The sequence below is a fragment of the Amphiprion ocellaris genome, chromosome 22, assembly GCF_022539595.1.
Source record: "Amphiprion ocellaris isolate individual 3 ecotype Okinawa chromosome 22, ASM2253959v1, whole genome shotgun sequence".
In the NCBI taxonomy this organism is placed as follows: domain Eukaryota; kingdom Metazoa; phylum Chordata; class Actinopteri; family Pomacentridae; genus Amphiprion; species Amphiprion ocellaris.
The window spans coordinates 8,744,674-8,764,302 of NC_072787.1; the positions used below are offsets into that span (position 1 = coordinate 8,744,674).

Sequence of the window (19,629 nt, forward strand, 5' to 3'; positions counted from 1 at the left end):
AATGTTATCTTCATTGAAAAAAACTGCTTTTCTTTCACAAATAATGACATTTCTAAGTGACCCCAAACTTTTGAACAGTAGAGTGTGTACTATTTGTGTGTTTAATTATTGACAAACCAGCAGGAATATGTAACAAAACTAAAATTTCATTTGGCTGTCCATATGTTGTGACTGCAAAGCTAACAGCAGGGCAAATCTATCTATGTATCTATCTATCTATCTATCGATCTATCTATCTACACTGCACTAAAATATTTTAATTGAATAATAATTACTATTAAATTCTAATTTAATAAGGGTGTTAACATTAGGCTATATTCTAAATCTGCTTTGTCTATTTTTCTATTTTTGAAGTGGTCCCTGACTTGGATATAGACACAAACATGATTTTTAAACTCTCAATACAACATCATGACAAACTGAGCAGCTTGTAATTGATGTATTTTATTGTGAGATGGGGAGTCATAAAAAATCAACAAAAAGAAGAACAAAAATAATCACAATAAAAAAAGATGAGGGTGTTAAAAGGGGAGGGGCATATAAAACTGGGCATGGTTGTAACACTGACATATAAAGTAACAAATTGGCACAAATAAAAACATAAGAACATACGTCAATATTATTTTGGCTTGGCAAAAAGGACAATTTGCGTGGTTAAGGATCATCCTTCAATACAACAGCACACACTCATGCTATTAGACATACAATTAGTTTTCAAAAGTTCAGTAGCTTCATATTAGAGAGGGGAAAGAAAACTAAACTAACATGAGAATGGATGCAGAGAGGTCACAGGTTCCAATTTTCAGGCTTGCAGGGTGCGAGTTTCGTGTTTTTTCTCGAAGAAAAACATCTTTCATTTGTTCGAAAAACATACTTCAGTATGCCGGAGTCTTATTTTTCCAGGCTTGCAGTTATTTGCCTTTGATTCTTTTTTTTCCATACTAAAATATATTATCGTATTAATACAAACTACAGTATTGTACACTACATAGTGTAATAAATAACCATAAAGAAATATAAAAAATAAGACATAAATATAAAAGTTCTCTATGACTAAACAGACATACCCATCTCGTTGGGGGTGGGATAATACTGCCATTGCTGAAAACATACAGTACACACACTGAAACTGAACATAAAACAACATAAGAGACGAAAAATAATACTGACAGGTAAAACATTGTGAATTAAACTCCTGGGATCTGCCTATATTTGTTACCTGAAGAGACATCTGAGCATTTCATGGTGTGTTAAACAAGTGCACTGAATAAGCTTTGAAAAGGCAGGACACAGTTAACAATTAGAAATTCTTCATCATTCACTTGAAAAAAGAAATGTGCATTGTAATTATTTTAGTTGCTCAGACTAGAAATGAAAGCAACTCGTTTAAAATCTACGACATGAGTATGTGGTAGGCTAAATTCTACTCTCTCAGGTGTTGTGGCCAGACAAAGTCAACAGTATTCCGGCTTATTGGTTGATCTGGGACCCGGCAATACCTGATAATAGCTGCTAAGCTTCAACAGCAATATTCAATGGCACTTTGATATGCATACTTCTCTTGTTTAGTTTGTTTTTTTTTGCATAAGGCTCTGAGTGGGGGTAGGTAGAGGAAAGGTCAGACAGTTTTCTACATCCCCTTTATGCTCGCTCTGAACATTTAAAGCATTTGTTGGACATTTTTGCTTATTCGCTTTCTTGCTGACAGCTGACGGTTGGCGTAGCTTAAATACTGGAAGTGAGAGGAAACAGCTAGCTGGGCTCGGTCAAACGCCTCATCTCCACATAGCTTTGTTTGGTGTCCACAATTCAGTAGAAGGTACTTTACTATCCACTTTTACTGAATATGTGCATAGAGCATTACCATGACAAAAACAGGACCAACGTTGCATGGTGCAGGAGGCTAGACTACCAGGTATGGAGACAGTTTTTTTGTTTAAAGATGTAAGAACGGCTAGGACATGCTAAACTAGTTACAATTTGATCTAAAAAACCTTTTTGTTTTTCCCACTTTCTGACGTACAGTCCAGTCCATCCGATGTTCACAGCAAAAGTAACAATTTTTTAAATGTCCGCAAGACAAATTCTGGATCGTAAAAATTAGTACACTGACACATGTGGGCACTAATTCTGTATGATATAAACACCATGCCCCCTAGTGCTCAATGCAAGAAATGTATTTCTTTTTGGATGAGATTAATATTTTTCAGTTTTTACCACCCAGTTTTGTTGAACATTTGGCATGGAGCATTATGAAGTGGGGAGGCTGGCCTTCCTGTTGTGGAGCCATTTTCTAGGAATATTTTGTTCAAAGACGTATGAACCGCTATTCACATATGCTACACAGCTAGCTTGTGCTAAACTAGGTAAATTAATTTCTTTATAATTATAGGTTACATATACAGAATTTGACTGGAAACATAGGCAAGTGACTGAACAGCCTGTTCATCTGTTAGCCGTTTAGTTTTTCCAGTTACACATTGGTATAAAATCCTGCGCAAGGTTTACATTTTTTCACAAATACATCCAGACAGCTGTGCTGGAAAAGTGACATTACGCCTTGGTTCCACACGAGTTTTGTTTTACGCTCATACTTTCGCATGATATACAAACTATGCCCTCTAGTGTTCAAATGCAAGAAATGACATTTCTTCACAGGTGGATCGAAACTCCTCCACAGCAATCGGAGAGAGTTTGCACACACACCAGAGCTCACATGATCCATCCCTCTAGAGTGAGGCTAAAGTGAAATATGTAGACAGAGCTATGTGGAAATGAGGCATAAAGACAGGAAATGCAACCTGCAAACACCTCCAAAGCTCAAAAATGTACACGTTATACCTTGTTTCACCTGTTTAGATGTGTAAAAATGCTGGGTTGCAGTTTTATGGGGGTTATGTGCCAAACTATTTTACAGTACAGATTACATACAAACAAGAAATAATATGTGAATTGGTGAACTTTAGTAGTGCTGGTAGGTTTCCAATATTTATGCCAAGCTAAACTGCTGCACAGGTTCCAGCAATAACAAGCTAATAAGCTGCTGGTTGTAGCTGTACGTTTACCAAACACATGAAAGTGTTATTGGCCTTTTTGATTAAGCTGTCACCAAGAAAATGAATCAGTTTATTCCCCAAAATGTCAAATGATTCCTATTAAAATACTGATTTGTTTCGAAAAAAAAAGCATCTAAAGTCTAAAAGGAACTAAACGCTGAGATCTGCCCATCCTTCAGTGTTTTTCTTCTTAAGGCTCACAGACCAATCAAAACGACAGAAAAATAATTGCAATGCTAACATCTGCTAGTGTGATGGCATGGTATATCTAGCATGGTAATACTGAAGGGTAGACAACACAACTCAACTGCTCAATCCGTAGGTAAACCAAGCCACTTGTAGTGCACAGGATTTTCTTATTTTCCTTCCAACTTAACAAAATACTGACTTTTTTTTGTTCATTGGCAATAAAAAGATATAGAAATATCTCCCAACTGTACAGCTTTTAAAGGTTAAAATATGAGCGATAAAATTAGTAACACTGATAAAAAGAAATGACCCAAGGTGTTTTAGTAATAAAACATTATCTAAAACGTGTCGGCTCTAGCTTCCAAAGTCTGTATAATGCATGTCCTTCGTTTGTTAAAATTTGTGTTCGTCTTCATCTTTTTCTTTACAAATGGATTTTTCTAACAGTGAGAAATTGTTCTCCTGTGGAAAAGTCACTAGTATTTTTTCAGGCACACCTGGATTTCTACACAGTAGTGAACTGAAACGAACTGTCAGAGTGACCAGACTTCATCTCCTGTGTTCTTCCTCTGTGCGGGGAGAGGAGGAGGATTGTGTCTCATGGAGGAGTCTGGTTCCTCTTTTAGTCAGTATCTCCTTTCTCCTGCGGCGTCTGGTTCTCGTCTTCAGAAAACATGTTCCTGTTCTCGCCTCCGCTCTCCTCTCTTACCTCCCTCTCTGTTTCTTCAGTCATCCCTCCCCCTGTATCCATTGCCTCCTGTTCCTTCATGTTGTCCTCCTCCTCTTCCTGAACACTCACAAGCACCTCCTCCTGCCTTGTGTCAGCCTCCTCTTTCTCTTCTACCTCTGTTTTCTCCTCCTCTCTTTCCCCGTCTACCACTACTCTCTCCATCTCCTCCTCGTTCCTCTCCTCTTGCTCTGCCTCCTCCTCCTCATCCCCTCCTTCATCCCCTATCTGCACCACTTGGATATCGTCCATGTCCACCACGCCTTCCTCCTCCTCCTCCTCGCTCTCCTCGTCCTCCCTGGTGCTGCTCCCTCGCTCGTCCAAGTCCAGCTGGGGGTTGGCCAGGAGCTTCTCCAATCGGCTCAGGGCCTCCATCTCGGCCTGGGCCTCGCTGTCCTCCTCAGGGCTCTCCTGACCCCCTGCTTGGTTTTGTGTCTCCTTCTTGCAGTAAGAGTAGCGGTGGTTCATGTGCTGGGAATAGGAGCCCGAGTGGGAGAAACGCTTGCCACACTTGTCGCACTGGTACGGTTTCTCCCCCGAGTGAAGCCGCATATGTTCGATCAAGTGGTGTTTGTGTTTGAAGGCCTTGCTGCAGATGCCGCACTCGTGAGGTCGCTTCCCTGCAGACAAAAAGAAAATAAATATGCATCAACAGATTTAATAAAAACTGAATTTGTGTTGAGTAAAAAAGCATAGGCATGGAAAGAAAACAACAAACACTTCAGCGCAATCACAGCAAATCCCCCACACTGTTGTGTGAAAGCTGCCAAAGCCTGAAAACTGAAAACATTATCTATCATCAATGTATCCAAGGAGAACATTTCAAAACAGTACAACAAAATCACAACAATTGTGCTTCAAAACTTTCAAGGAAACTTCATCCAAGCAGGGAGCAGCTAGTTTCACCTAGGATGAGGTCATTTGGAGCTGAAAACTGTAGTTTCAAGCCAGGTATCAGAGTAATAAAGAAAAAAATATCTAAAACGCCTCTGAGAGTGTTGACCTGAGCTTGGCCACAGAATCATCATCTTCACAGAGTCCAAATCACTACCAGAGCTCACTTCTTGCAACATTTGGTACTTCACATGAGAAGCTGGCAGTGCAGAGGTGGGGAGTTGGCGGAAAGAAATTCTCAGACCTCTTCTGTGCATGTTGAGTAATACCTGCTGGAATGGTGGTGTCCACCCTTCTTTGCGCTGAAACTTAAAATCCCCCTTTCCCTCGCACTGTGACTCATCTTTCCCAGGACCCAACAGTGAGAGACGGTGAGACAAGTTCCGGTTCCGAGTTAGTTTTTTTTCTTTTCTTTTTTTTTTATATTCCATCTGTGATTTTTGGCTGTGTTCACGTGTAGGCCTGGGAAACACATGCGTGTTTGTAATTACCTGTGTGTTCGTATTTGTGTCTCAGCAGTGAGCTGCTCTTCTGGAAGATCTTGTCACACAGGTCGCAGGCATACATGCCGCTGTCCGTCTTTTTCATCTTCTTCCTTGGAGGGCTTGAGTCTGAGTCATTCTGCTCCTCCATCGTGGAAACACCCTCTGAGCCCGTGTCCTGCCTCTCCTCCTGGGAAATATGAGAAGTCACATTAACACGCTGCTAGGAATACTAAATTATTTTTTAAAAGCAACAGCACAAAATTAATGACTCAGAATACCAGTGACCAGTGAATGCATATTCTGCGGAAATGATTCTGAATCACACCCTACTCACTAAAACATCTATCAATGTTTTCCTTGACCAGACACACCAAACAGGCCTACAGGTTCGTCCTGCTGTCCCTGGACTGCTAAAACTCATAAGCTGCTGCAGTCAAAGAGGATGTTTGGCATTATTAAGGAGCAGATATATACATGGGGCTTGTTTTTACAAGGCAGGTCTATGCCAATCCACTTAACACAAAAGTATAATACAACAACAATAAATCAATGTAGCAGGCAGAGGTGCGGCGTTTAAACAGATTCCAACAGATCAATAAGGACTGTGCAGTAAAGTGCAGCCTCATGTCCTCTGGGTGACAGCCCAGGAAGATCACTCACACACCCAGAGATCTACATCCATCATTACAGGCCCATTAGGTGTCTGCACAATGAAGAACTATTAAGGGCTATCATTTTTACAAAGAGCTGAATTTTGACATTTCTATATATGACTTATTGATTAGATTTTGGATGGTTTCAGACTATCCATCATGTTTTAGTGGTTCTGAACAATAAGAAGCAATGATCTGGACCATGTCTGGACTGAATGGTTTGACTGATCTCTCGACAAGGATAAAAATCAACTTGATTTCAATCCACTTGCTTCTTGAAATGGCTGGATCAGACATTGAATCCTTCTCTATACTATCAGTTGCTTTAGAGTGAAATCGTTTTGCTGTGGCTGACCCCCGCATAAACAAAAGAACAAAAACTTAATTGCTGAGATAAGCAATAAAACTACAAACAATTTAAAAATACTGTCCTCCTTCATATACAGTGGGACACACAGCAATTGGAAAGCACACAGTGCGAACTAAAGTAATAATGTGGCATGGTGAGAAAATGCTTAAAAACTGTCTTAGCTAGAGTTGGAGTTTAGGGTAGAAAAGATGTTTTACCAGTCTTGTATCTATGGGGAATATAAAGTTATCGTCAGCCACTTAGCTTAGGTTACCATAACACTGGAAACAGGGGAAACAGCTACTCTGGCTCTGTCACAAAGTAACAATATACAACCCACCAGCATCTAAATCTTACAAGTTATGTTTGCACTGCCTGGCAAATTTAGTGATCAAAATATGAAAAATTAATCAAGATCAAGACCACACATAAAACTACAATGTACTTTTTTACACTTAAGTACACAAAGTAGTTATAGCATGTTAATTAGTGAGCCTGATTAATTTTGTTACTTTCTGACAGGGCATCGTTTTTCCCCATTTCAAGTCTTTGTGCTAAGCTAAGCTAACTGGCTGCTGGGACTAACTTGATATTTATCAAATTATGAATGATATCATATCCCAAAAAGTCATATTATACTTTAAACAAAGAAAGAAAAGCTCAGCTGTTGCTGAAGTTGGGGTACATAAATGGCAGCACACCTTGATTCCGTTTAGGTGGATGGTTTCGTGTGTCTCGGTCCCTGCAGGGCTGTTTGCTGTAGTGGTATAGGTGTAAGCCAGCTGGGGGATCAGGATAGTCTGTTTGTTGTTGGTGGCTAGTGCTCTTAAGCATTGCATTGTGGTCACAATGTCAACAGGTTTGGCACTTGGCTGGCTGGCGTACAGTGCAATGGGGCTAGTGCCCATGGCTGAGAGTGGCGAAGCCTCTTTCTTTGTGCAAGTTAAGTTTAGGGGTTCATCCTCATTGGTAGAGCCAGAGGAAGGAGAAGGGTAAACACGAGCTTTAGGTACCATTCTCTCAGCTTCCTCTCTGACTGGCTTTGGCAGCGACAGGTCTAGGGGTCCCTCAGTGCTCTGGGGGGCTTCAGCTGGGATGGGACCTCCAGCTGTCAGGTTTAGTGGCGAAGGGGAAGTCAGCGAACTGTGAGTACCGTTGACCTCTGCTGGAGTAGCTTCTGTAGGGCTGTCCTGGGTCACAGAAGAGCTTATAGTGGCTATGTCCTTCCCTGGGCCCAGAGACACCACGTGGTTAGCTTCACAGGTGTCCTCTTCCTCTGAGGGAGGTGTTGGAGCACCCAATGATATCTGACCCTCCTGCATTTTGTCAAACCACTTCTTTACCACATGGACTGGCAAGCTGACTGAGTTGGAAATTTTGGCCAGCTCATCCTTGGTGGGCTCTGCATTTAAGGCAAAGTAGGCCTTGAGCAGTGACAAGAGGTTCTTGGGTTGGTTGCAGAGTCCTCCCTCTGACAGCAAGGCAGCAACAGCAGACTCTGACTTATCCTTACCTGCTCCATTCAGCCTGAGACCATCCTTCTTGCAGTGCTTTAGGGCGTGGAGCGCTTCCAGCCCGCCAGGACAGTTATCACACAGGAGACAAGTTTTAGTGGTCTTTTCCTCTTTTTCTTTAGTCTCATCGGTCCTGTTGCCTCTGACAGTGAGATCTTCTGGAAGTTTCTGGGACTTGAATGTGTCGGCTGTGGTCTGACTGGGTGATATTGGCTCTGGCTCTTTCTTTAGGTTATGGGCTGTGAGCTGGCCTTGGTTGGGGTCCAAACTGTAGTTTATAATGATTTTTGCATTTCCATCCTGACCCACAATAGGCAGACTGATGGCTGAGATGAGTTGCTGCTGTGGGGTGTGGAGCGTTCCAGTGGTTAACCCCGAGTTCACCTGGCCTTTGGCATTGTTTTCCAGCACCTGACGAATGACGTTCCCATCTACTGCCACTTTGAGAGCATTCTGCAGGTCTGCCAGGTTGATGCTGATGGGTGACACCAGCCCCACAGTGGGCAGGACCACGGCCTGGACTGTGCCTTGTAGAGGAGCTGCAGCTCCCCCGTTGAAAACCCCACCATTCATGGCGGTCACAGTTGGGGATGTTAACACTGTTGGCTTGTATTCGTAGTCCACGGGCTCAGTCTTGATCTGATTGAGAGGCAGCTGCTCCTGTAGGGGCTTGCTGTGCTCCAGCTTCTCCCTAATCTGGGTGCGGAGGACTGAAGGTGGTGTGGGCAGTACAGGTGATGGACCCTGGGTCTGTGTTTTGGCATTCCCCAAGCGTGGTCTGCCGTTAACTGAGATGACACTGATGCACTTCTTACTACTGATATGGGAGCTGTATGAGCCTGAGTGGGAGAACCGTTTCTTGCAGTTGGAGCACTCATAGGGTTTCTCTCCTGAATAAAGCCGCAATGTGTATAACAGAGAGAAAGACAGAGGTGGGGGGGGAGAAACAGATTTCCATTAGTGAATGAAGCTAAATGAACAAGCTAGGCTATGAGCAGTATGACAGGAAAAAGCTCTAATGCATTTCAATGATGCTTAAACGCTGATGTAATGGCACCATTGGGAAATGCCCTTCTCTAATTGCTGTTCCATAATGCCAAAAGAAACACAATTATGGCACATTAAGGAAGAGCACACAATGGACTGCAACACAATGAAAGATATCTAAATACAGAAATTGACTAAAACATAAATTAAACATAAATATTGGTTCAGTTTAGAAAGAAACATCTGTGACCAACAAAGACGCACAGCACAGACCTGCTCACGTGCATGCACACACCCATATGCACACAATATGCTGCCATGGTGACAGGGGTCGTCCACTCACCACTGTGAATGCGTAGGTGCTCCTTCAGATGGTGCTTGTATTTAAATGCTTTGCCACATTCAGTGCACTTGAATTTCCGATTGCCTCCCGACGGTGTGATGTGTCTCTGTCAGATGATGAGAGACGGATCGTTCAATGAGATACACAATGAAAACACAACCTTTGAACTGCTACTAATTCATGTTGCAGTGTCATTAATCAATCAAGGGCAAAAGTTCATGTTTATTTATCATGTGTGAACACTGCTTAAGAAGCTGGACTAAGCAATGACGGGTTGCGCTTACTGACTTTGTCACTCCATAATTACTACAGCAATATATGAGTAGTATTCTACTTAAACAAACTAAAAATATTTGAAAACAAAAAGTGTAGACTGATATTTACACATTTTAAGGTGGCAGTGTCCAGTCAGGACTAGTGGCTCAATCAGTTTTTACCTGATCCCGTCCACTCTTGTGGACCGTCATATGCCTCTCCAGTTGAGCGCGGTATGCAAAGCTGTAGCTGCACTCAGGGCAGCTGAAGCTCTCTTCGGTCTTCTCGTGTCGATACTTGATGTGCTCCTTCAGGGAGCTGTAACGCTTGTAGCCCCGTGCACAGTATGGGCAGGTGAGCAGCTGAGAGAACGAGTCGGGAGTTCCTGGTTGGAAAAAAAGAGAAAAGAGCTGTCATGACATATGTGAGAATGAAGTGGGAGGAGGAGAAGACAGGGTTAAAAACACAGTCAATAGGGAAAGCTCTTTGATGTTACACTCGGCCCTCCTCTGCTATGTCACCAATCACCGACAGATCCTCCCTCACCGGTAAATAGCAAACAGGTAACCAGATGAATAAAAACTGATTACTGCTCTTTCTTTTGTAAAAAGAAATAGCACACTGGGTTACTAGTGCACTACCGCATTTCATTTTTTCTTTTGTACTTCTTCCTGACACAAAGACCAGCGATTATACCTTTCACATGGTTTAAATTCCATAATTTGATTGCCTATTGTGCGTAAAAAGCATTTCAAAGACACCCACGCATGGAAGGAAAAGTGAGCTTGGTAAACACTAGCCACCCGCCTGGATCCAACTTGTTTAACAGAGGGTCTCATTTGCCTGGCTCCCACACAGGTAAAGCATTACTGTGTTAACAGGTGATGTATTAAGTTCCCCTGCGGGACAGGTGAGGGCCTCGAGATGGGAATGCACACACATTATCGCCCAGGTAGCCGTGAGTCAGAGCTCACACAGACGTGACAAATTTACTCAGGTGTTACTGTTTCTTCCCCCCCCCCCGGACACCCTCCTCCTCCTCCTCCCTCTCTTTTTTCCCCTCAGTTGTATCAGGTAAAAGCCAAAAGCCCAGGAGCCATAAAGGCCCCTGTGTGCTGCCCTTAACAAATAGCACTGTGTGTAATGATGTTGGAGAGTGGCGCTAATGGGGTGGAGTTAACACCTGAGGTGAGACAGGGAGCAGGTAGAGCCATCCCCAGGGGGCGAGTAATTACTGAGTAGGTACAGTAATAGTGTGAGAGCTCAGTGACTGTGAGTGGAAATAGTGATGTGTGTTTTAACATGTGTACACATCATTCAGGGATGCTGTCCCGTGCTTGTGTGCCCTATTAATAAAGATGCTGTGTAGTGATGTGCTGTACCGTTTTCATCGTGGACACTGGTGTCAGGGGTGCCCTGACGGTGAGGCTCGTCATCCGGAGCCTCTGGGTAGATCACGGCTGTGTCCCCTTGCTGGAGCATCTCCTCTACCAGGGCGTCTGTGCTCACGTCATCCTCACCATCTGAAACACAATCCTCCTTCACTGTGAAGGGACAAACACACTGATTACAGTCATGCCTGCAAAAAGGTATTATTGATTACCCTGTTATTTCAACATGTTTTTCTATTGATGCAGGCTGTACATATGAAACCTTAACCTTTGTATATGAAATGCGATAATCCAATAACGTTACAGCAAGTGTCACTGCTGAACTGGATCTTACAGTCTCTGCTCTTGATCATTAAATGTTTACCAGTGTAGAATGAGGTGTGCAGCGTCAAGGGAAAAAAAACAACATCCTGAATGCTGTTGTTCACAATAGGATGAGAAAACTAATTAGCATCAGAGGCCAGAGGCTGCTGTATGAGCATTGCACTCTTTGTAGAAACTGAATGACAAGCCTCTATTCATTCACAATGTTAGATAAGGTACTTGGTGAGACTGAGATTAATAATTAGGTGATGAATCTTGTCCTGATGTATTGCAACAGATAGATATGATGCAGGAACGGATGCTCTTACACACACACACACACACACACACACACACACACACACACACACACACACACACACACACACACACACACACACACACACACACACACACACACACACACACACACACACACACACCTCACTTTGTTCTCTGGAGGGGCTTGGCCTTCAGTCTGTGCTTAATATCCCAGTAAATGAGAACCTGTATGTGGGAGCCGAGTGTGTTCTTCTTCAACATCACGAGCCTGGCTAGCTAGTAACGATCACTAATTACCAAGCTGCTGCTTATAGGAAGTGTAACCTGAGGATGGACTTTGGGATGCATGAAAGCTTCCTTCCTTCGTTCTATCTCTGCTTTCCCAGCGCTTCCTGAAGTGGCTGCCGGAACCAGGTATAGCATGTCGGCAATTAAACAGAGCATTATTCCTCTATGGATATGTTAGTGTGCCTATGTGTATCATTACAGAGAATAATTACAAGGGTGAGCTATCAGCTAAAAGCAAAGTTAGCCTATTGTGGATACTGTGGTGGTGTTTACTTGGCAGGCGCTTTATAGATTGATTTAAACTTTCCCCCTGCTTTGCAGAGACTTGAGAATTGTGTTTTGTGAATTGTGTGCTGAAGGACAGGGCCAGCTGTGCGCTCCTCGGAGATGGGAACAGGTGTAGTACTTCATGACTCACTGAGGCACAGTGAATACCAGTACTCTTACACACAGCCTTACTCTAGCTTCCTCTGGTGCACCTTAACAAAGCCACAAAACAATATGAACGCTGTCATTAGTTGCTATGGTTATTAAAGACCATTTGAAGAAACCTCCCGCCCTGTAACAAGCCCAGGGGAGATAATACAGAGAAAGAAGCTGTCTGTTGGTGAACATGTGCATGTAAAGCAGAAGCCAGCAGCAGGTGCTGAGAAAGTCAGATTATGGAATTCTCATCCGAGATATGAGTCTCACAGTCCCCACATTTCACGTAATTTTTTTACCATGACCTCAGCAGCATCAGTTACACCCGTAGACATGTTTACCACATTTTTCACCCGATCTTAAAAGAAATACTTTTGGGAAATATGCTGATTTGCTTTCTGGCTAAGGGTTAGATGGGAAATTCAATACCTAGCCAGTGCCTGTTGGGTTCAAAAAGTGTACCAGCTAGCTGTTTGCCATGTTTCCAGACTTCACACTGCAGTAAACAAGCTGTCTGCTGGCTGTAGGCTTGTACCTAACTGACAGATATGAATGTATTGAAGGTACTGAAGAAGAAAGCAAACCAATGTATTTCCCAAAATGTCAAACCTCTCCTTTAAATTAACAGTCTATTTTTCACAGACATGATTGCTGTTGACAAGAAAAATACTGAAAAACGTGTTGCATGAGGGGAAGTGCTGATCCGACTGTGTTTAGCTCCAACTCTACGCACAAAAGCAGCATCTAAACACACAAACATACCTCTGGGCTACTAAATGTTGAGCATGTGCGTGAAGTAGAGTCCCAGTTGGGGGTCTGTGGTGCAAAGGTATGACAAGCTGTTGTTTTCACTCTGTGTGAGTGTGTGTGTCTCGGCTCTCTGTTAAGTACAGAGCCACGCCAAAAGGGTTCACAGCCTTGCTGAGGCGGCTCCTTGTTATCAGGCTGCTCCCCTGACATGAAGCATCACACAGCCATTTATGTGCTGACGCAGGGAAGTGAATGCACCACTTGATAAGTAGAAAATCAGTCTAAAAAGCTGCAGAATTCATGTCCTGTGAGGTTGTAACAGGACGTTCTGTTGCAACTCTGATCTAAAAAAGTAGTTTGTTCTGTATTTATTGCACAGCGTAACCCAACTACAGCATGTCATCGAACAATATCACCAGACCACCCACTCTCTCCTGTTCTCTTTCCCTTGTTCCTTTCACATCCTTCTCTGCCCACATCTCTGCAACCTGATACAAACGTATCCCATCATGCATTTCCTGCCCTGGCCAACCTTTGCCCCCACTGTTTCCTGTGGTTGTGCATCCAGACCCATTTGTAGATTCTATCTTGGATGGGAGACATAAATCAGCAATCAGGATTCGCACAAACAATTCAGATATTCTACAGTGATTAGAAAAGGTGTTCCACTGTACCACAAATCAACAGGAGACCAGTCAGAGAAGAAATGTGAGGTATCTCCATATCCAGGATGATTTGCTTATTTTTGGATTAGAGCTATCAAATATCTGTGCTGTGTGTCTTCACAGGACAAACTTTCCAATCCTCTGGAGAGTCTTCCTTTCCTGTGAGTGGCTCAGTTTTACCATCACAGCCTGACAAAAGTCACACAGGAATTTTGGTGTTCCTGTGCATCCACAGAGCTGCAAAAATGCCTACAATGGATTTGAGGCAAATTTCAAGGCACATCAAACCTCATTACTGTACATCAGGCCAACAGTAAGGAAACAGCATGTATACAGTAAGTGTCATTGTAAGGGAAAGCCCTCCAACTTTACTGCAGGCTGGAATGAGCAGTAAAGCATAACAGCAGAAGTGCATGCCATACGGATTCAACATACAAGCAGCTTCTTATAAAGACTATATTTCCACACAGTTAAACTCGGCCTTTCACTGTCATTTAGTGCCACTGGAACCTCATGATATCAAAGCTCCACCCTGCCCATTCTCTGAGATGTAGTCATGCTCTACAACTCATTAAATGTAAAGCAGCGGCCCTCCCAGGTCAACACTCTCTCTACCTTTTCCTCCCCTGGAGTTAGACAGCCTGTTCTTAGAGGAGAGCAGGCTGCAGTTTACTGCACCAACACTGGGCTGCTCCACCACTACATAATCATTTAGGAGTGAATGAGTAATGACAGCAAGCAGGGGACCCATGATACCATATAATCAAGAGGAATGATTCAGAACAAGAGAAACAGTCAGGGAGTATAAAAAAAGAAAGAGAGGCGAGGGAAGAAAAGGAAAGGAGAGATGGCAAAGTGCTGAAAAACCACCTATATGCTTTTGGAGCGCAGAAGTCTCATGAGAAGGGGTGTCAAGGCCTTAATTTGAAGCAAACCGGGCTACACTGAAGAGAAGATTAGTGGGTGGTGGTCACTTTTCAAGGCTGCACTAGACACTCTGTTCTCAGGAGGGAAACCAAGAGAGGGAGGGATGAAGGGATGAGAGACGAAAGACGTGTGTTTGTTTAAGACTGTAGCTTTCCCGTGTTTCATCAGTCCGATACAGAGTGACAGCTAAGATGCTGCTTGATGTATTAGATGAGGGGTAGAGAGACAGTGTGAGAAAGAGGTGTGTGTGTGTGCGTGCGTGCGTGCGTGCGTGCGTGCGTGCGTGCGTGCGTGCGTGCGTGCGCTTGAGTAGTGAAGCCAAAAGAAAATATGCCTGATCAGGCATAACTGTGGAGCACAGCCAGCTCACTGAGCAGTTTCAGTGTAACTCATGCTTTTGAAGTGTTTAATGTTCAAAAGTCCTGGCCAAAACCAATGACATTATTCTTCCTTCAACTTTCCCTTTTTGCAAGGAGGTACAGCTGGACATCACTGATGAAAATGACAGCATAGTCTGGGGAATAGGTGGCCGCACTCAGCACAGGTCTGTGGTTTGACTGTGTACATGCATGTGAGCCTGTGCAACCGAAACCGTGCAACTGAAACTGAAGGCACTAATTGAAGAGGAATTTCCAAAAATCCCTCCCTGAACTGAAAGTGATATGTCACTGGACATTTTCACATGTGCTAACCTGACCTCTTGCTAAATCAAAATCCCTACAGTCTCACATCTGAAAAATCCAGCCAAAATCCGCAAGCAGAAACACCCAAAAACAAATACTCCTGCGGTTGAATATCTAATTACCTTTCATATAGGCTTGTCATAGTGTTGCGCATACTTGGCACCAGCTCGAAACTAACAGTGTCACACAGATTTATATGCACATGCAGTATGAGGTCAGCAGCACAGCACAGAGGCCTTGAGCCCAGGTTGAAACACCAACATCCTTCAGCACCTGCAATTGTTGTTTTGGAGGGAGGAGGAGGGGTGACGTCAGCCCTTCCTGTGGCGGTGAGCTGCCTCTGGTGTCACTTCCACATGGTTTGAGGTAAAAAGGAGTTCACGGCGGCCCCTTCAATGCCCACCCGTGCCGTAAAGCTCTCTGCTGGCTCTTTGGTCACGAGGCTATTTTCTGTACTTGAAGGTCTCTTTCTCTGTTGGCATTGTCTTTGTTAAATATCATGCTTCCTGCCTTAGTTGGAAACCCTCTGCATGTAGTACCTGTTTCCTTACACTCTGTTTCACAATGAGACAAAGCCTGGTACTTTACCGTGTACAGATGTCACAGAGGTATTTCTGAACTGAGATCAAAATGAAGCAGCAGTCAAACTGAACAAAAAATATAGAGGCTATACGACACATTTGCATTTATCTGCTGGTAAGTGACGCTCTTTTTCTGAGCAGATAAGAATAAGTATGGCATTCAAAGATACTTTGGCAGCCTGATGATGGCGGGACTGACAGTGAAAAGAGACACGTTATAAAAATATATATCTTAAAATGTTATGTGCTTTGATACTTGAAATGAAGTGAACAATCTGCCAGTATCATTTTGAGGACACAAGTGGCATGAAAGACACTGCTTTACCTTGACTCAATAAACTGGCACTTGTCTAAAGGTAATTCTGGCAACTAGTGATTCAATTGCTGTTATGCCCTACTGGCATAATTTGTCACAATCTATGAAAATAAGATTTCAAAGCAGAAAACAAGATTCAATGAGCGCCTGTGCTGAACTTTTTCACCGTGTGGAAAAGTGGAGCATGTCTCAGAACGATGCGGAAGTGGTGGGTACGATGAAGTGGTGCGTATTTGTATGATTCAATATGTGATAATAATAACACGCCCTACATTCTCACCTCGGTCCCAGCAGTGCTCTCTAGGATGCTCTTCGTCTGGCAGGGTGCTATCGCAGTCGGCCCCATCCGCCAGGCTGCCTTCCTCCTCCACGATGTGCAGCTTGTCCTCATCATCTGAGTCTGAGCCGGCCTCCACCACATTATTGTAGTTAGTCACTACACAAGAGGAGATACGAGGGACAGAGATTAGAATGACTGGTCTTTTTTTTTATTCATCTTTAAAGGAGAGTGAAGAAGCTACACTCATTTAGTATTTTTATCTGTTATAAAAATAATGGGAGGTGTACTCTATGTGCTTCTTGATTATGAGCACTGAATGTGAAAGGCTATGAACTGGCGAGGTTAAATATATGTACTATGTCATTTAAATGTCAAAACTATTAAAGGGAATGGTTGAAGGAGGAGGGGGCAGGGAGCTGGAAACACCAATTAAACAAGCCACAGCCCAACTTAAATAGATTAGATGAAACTTGAAATGACCCCATGGGGAAAAAATGGTTGTTAAAGCAGGAAAGAATAAAACGGCTGTAGCACTAACATGGTGAATGGGGGCTGTTAAAAATAATGCAGCCGACGTTTTTGATGCTTCAACGTGGTAAAATCAAAGGAAGATATGACTCCAAGAGCGAAAACTAACTCCGGAACAACAGGTTTCATGTTGCAGAGAAACAGAAAATTCACACTTAGATGTGCAGACACACATACGGAACTGGTGTGTGAGATCATTAGATTGCAGGCTGAAGTGGTGTGTGCGCTGTGTGGGAGTCGATGTGACCTGGTCGGTTGTGTTATGGGCTGAAGGAGCCAGGAGACACTGAGACAGCCAGCCTACAGAGAGGGTTATTACGGGGAGTAAATTTTCCTGACCGACTGTCTGTTTCAGACGTGAGTGTGCGCTGAGTGTGTGTTCCTGTGTCTTCTTTTCATTTCCACCGTGTTCTTCCATCTCTCAATTCCACCTGTGTTGCTTCCACCCACTCTCCTTCCATTTCTCTCTCCCCTCCCCTCCTGCATCCCTCTGTTCCACTGAGAGCGCTACAGATCCACTCGGAGGCCAAATCAATTCTCCAGTGAGAGCAGCCCAGTCAGCAGAGGGCCCGGGCTGCAGCACTGAAACTACCTCTCCGGCTACTTTATCTCACATCACACACATGCTGCACGCAACACTCGCACATACACACACCACCTGCATTCACTCGCTGAATATGCACTGCCAGTACAAAGCACCTGAACATTTTTTTTTACTCTATCTTCACTCTCCCCAACCCCACTCGCCCACCTCTTTCTGAAGTGGCTGCAAATGTTTTTTGTAGGGAGGAGGCGTATCTGGGAGAATCGTGAGACTCGGTTTCAATCAGTGAGAATTGTTTCGGTGAGGTCTCTCCCTTTCTCTGTGCATTGTGCAGGTCATTACAACCGGTTGGTATTCACACACACTCGGTAGACATGCAAGTTCAGGCTGAGGGGGAGGCGGGAGGAAGGAGGTGTGGGGGCGGGAGGGATGAAAGGTGGCGGAGAAGGAGGGAGAAACACTGTTATTTGGTGAGTCGTTCACAGGGTCATCACTGCTGTGCCGCAGCTGCGAAATCCTATTGGGGTTCATCATGAGAGCTATTTCATTCGCAACCTCCTCCCGCTGTTTCCCTCCACACTATTATCTGTTTTTTCTTTACCATGATGTGAATGCTATTGTACATTTCAAGGGATACATTCAGCTCAGTCACTGGGTTATCCACATCCTTTGTACCTGTATTGCTATCTAGACAACATGTTAATATCTGTATAAGGTTCCTAACAGAGAAGCCAATAGAACAATTGAGGACCTGGGAGACAAAAAGCTTGGATCCTATTCACATAAACTGCTAATTAATTAGATTTACATTATTTTGTAAGACTGTATGAAGTAGTCTGTACTTATTCCTATCTCCCCTCTTTCTTGTCTTCCTAACACTGCCTCTCTCTCCCTATGTCTAACTCTCACTTCTGTAAGAGTGGCTCCGCCAGGTGATGTATTGTCCAAGCAACAGCCCAAAACAGGGTGCAACACTTCATTCTGAAACAGAAGGTACTTTAGGATGAGTCTGAGAGGCTGTTTAGGGCCACAGCCACTCAGGTGTGGAGCTGAGGTCAGCAATTACAAAGGCAAAACTCTCCGCCAGCAGTGTCAAGAGAAAATGATCAACTATAAAGCTGTAGAGAGACAATCAATGTGCTGGTGTGTGCAGACGGGAGGTGGCAACGGCGAGCAGGACAATAAAAATGGGAGCTGCAAAGTACAGCAAAGAGGGTGAGAGAAAGAGTAAAGGACGGCGGGTGGTGCTGGTGGTGTGTGTGGGGGTGAACAGAGACGGCCTTCCTGTGCCAAATGGTTGGCGGTGTTGAAACAAAAGTGTGTGTTCCAACAGGAGATGTAACACCTAGCATCAACAAAGGCTGCAGTCCCTTCTGGCTGACCGGCTGAGCGTTTGGACAGCTGGCCTCATTAGCACTAGCATGCTAGCACACAACAGGAGGACAACTCCTACACATCTTAGCAAGAAAGCACTGGTAGGTGGAGGAGGTGAAGAGCTTTCTTCTGAAAGTTTGCTTTTCTACACAGGTTGCAATCTGTTGAACACCTGAGGAAATAATAGCCGGTAAGCATGGCTTTGGCTTCAAGATCTGTAAGGTCTGTAACCCCTAGCTATAGATCACAACTTTACAAAAGCCTCCTACACAGACACATTTTGTGAAGCTGGGTAATAAGACAATGTCGGTGCAAATTCAATAGCCTCACCATAACTCTCCTTAATTATCCATCACATCACATGATAGGCCAGGCTTTCACCTAAAGAAACAGTTTAGGTGTTACTTACAGTAGCAGACAAGCTGATAGAACTGAAAGCCTCTCAATATGTTGTTTACTCTTCACCTACACATCCTCGCAACATGCTACAGATATACACTATGGCTGGCAATGACTGCAATCCCTCAGTTATACCTTGGTAAAAGATTAAATAAATGCAATTGAATTTCTTCACCCTTATCTTTACTCGCCACCCTAGTCCACCCTTCCAAAGTTCCCAGAGTCCCTTGAATGATGGTGCCAGACAGACAATGTCAGCCACACTTAAATAAGCCTGCTGGACGTAGACGCCTGTGTTGTTATGACACCTGCCAGCCTGTATCAATTACTTGCAAAGGAATGGGTGACTGGGTGGGTTACTCCCAAAACAGGTCCAGTGTTACTTTACTGGAGGGGCTCACCTTGGCAGACGTGTTGTCACTGATCTGTCAGAAGCACAGAAC

At 43.8% G+C, this 19,629-nt stretch overlaps 1 protein-coding gene across 2 annotated transcripts in view; it reads right to left on the bottom strand.

The window, feature by feature from the left end:
- Positions 1 to 424: 424 nt before the first annotated feature.
- zeb1b (zinc finger E-box binding homeobox 1b) overlaps positions 425 to 19,629 on the bottom strand; it is a 54,271-nt gene continuing 35,066 nt past the window's right edge. For both annotated transcript variants that reach the window (XM_023262637.3, XM_055007128.1), the window contains exons 2-8: positions 16,342 to 16,497; positions 10,835 to 10,996; positions 9,635 to 9,837; positions 9,198 to 9,303; positions 7,055 to 8,757; positions 5,358 to 5,538; positions 425 to 4,592 (exon numbers count right to left, since the gene is read on the bottom strand). In XM_023262637.3, the coding sequence (XP_023118405.2) occupies positions 3,868 to 4,592; positions 5,358 to 5,538; positions 7,055 to 8,757; positions 9,198 to 9,303; positions 9,635 to 9,837; positions 10,835 to 10,996; positions 16,342 to 16,497 (3,236 nt within the window). In that variant the 3' untranslated portion in view covers positions 425 to 3,867. The remainder of the gene's footprint in view (positions 4,593 to 5,357; positions 5,539 to 7,054; positions 8,758 to 9,197; positions 9,304 to 9,634; positions 9,838 to 10,834; positions 10,997 to 16,341; positions 16,498 to 19,629) is intronic.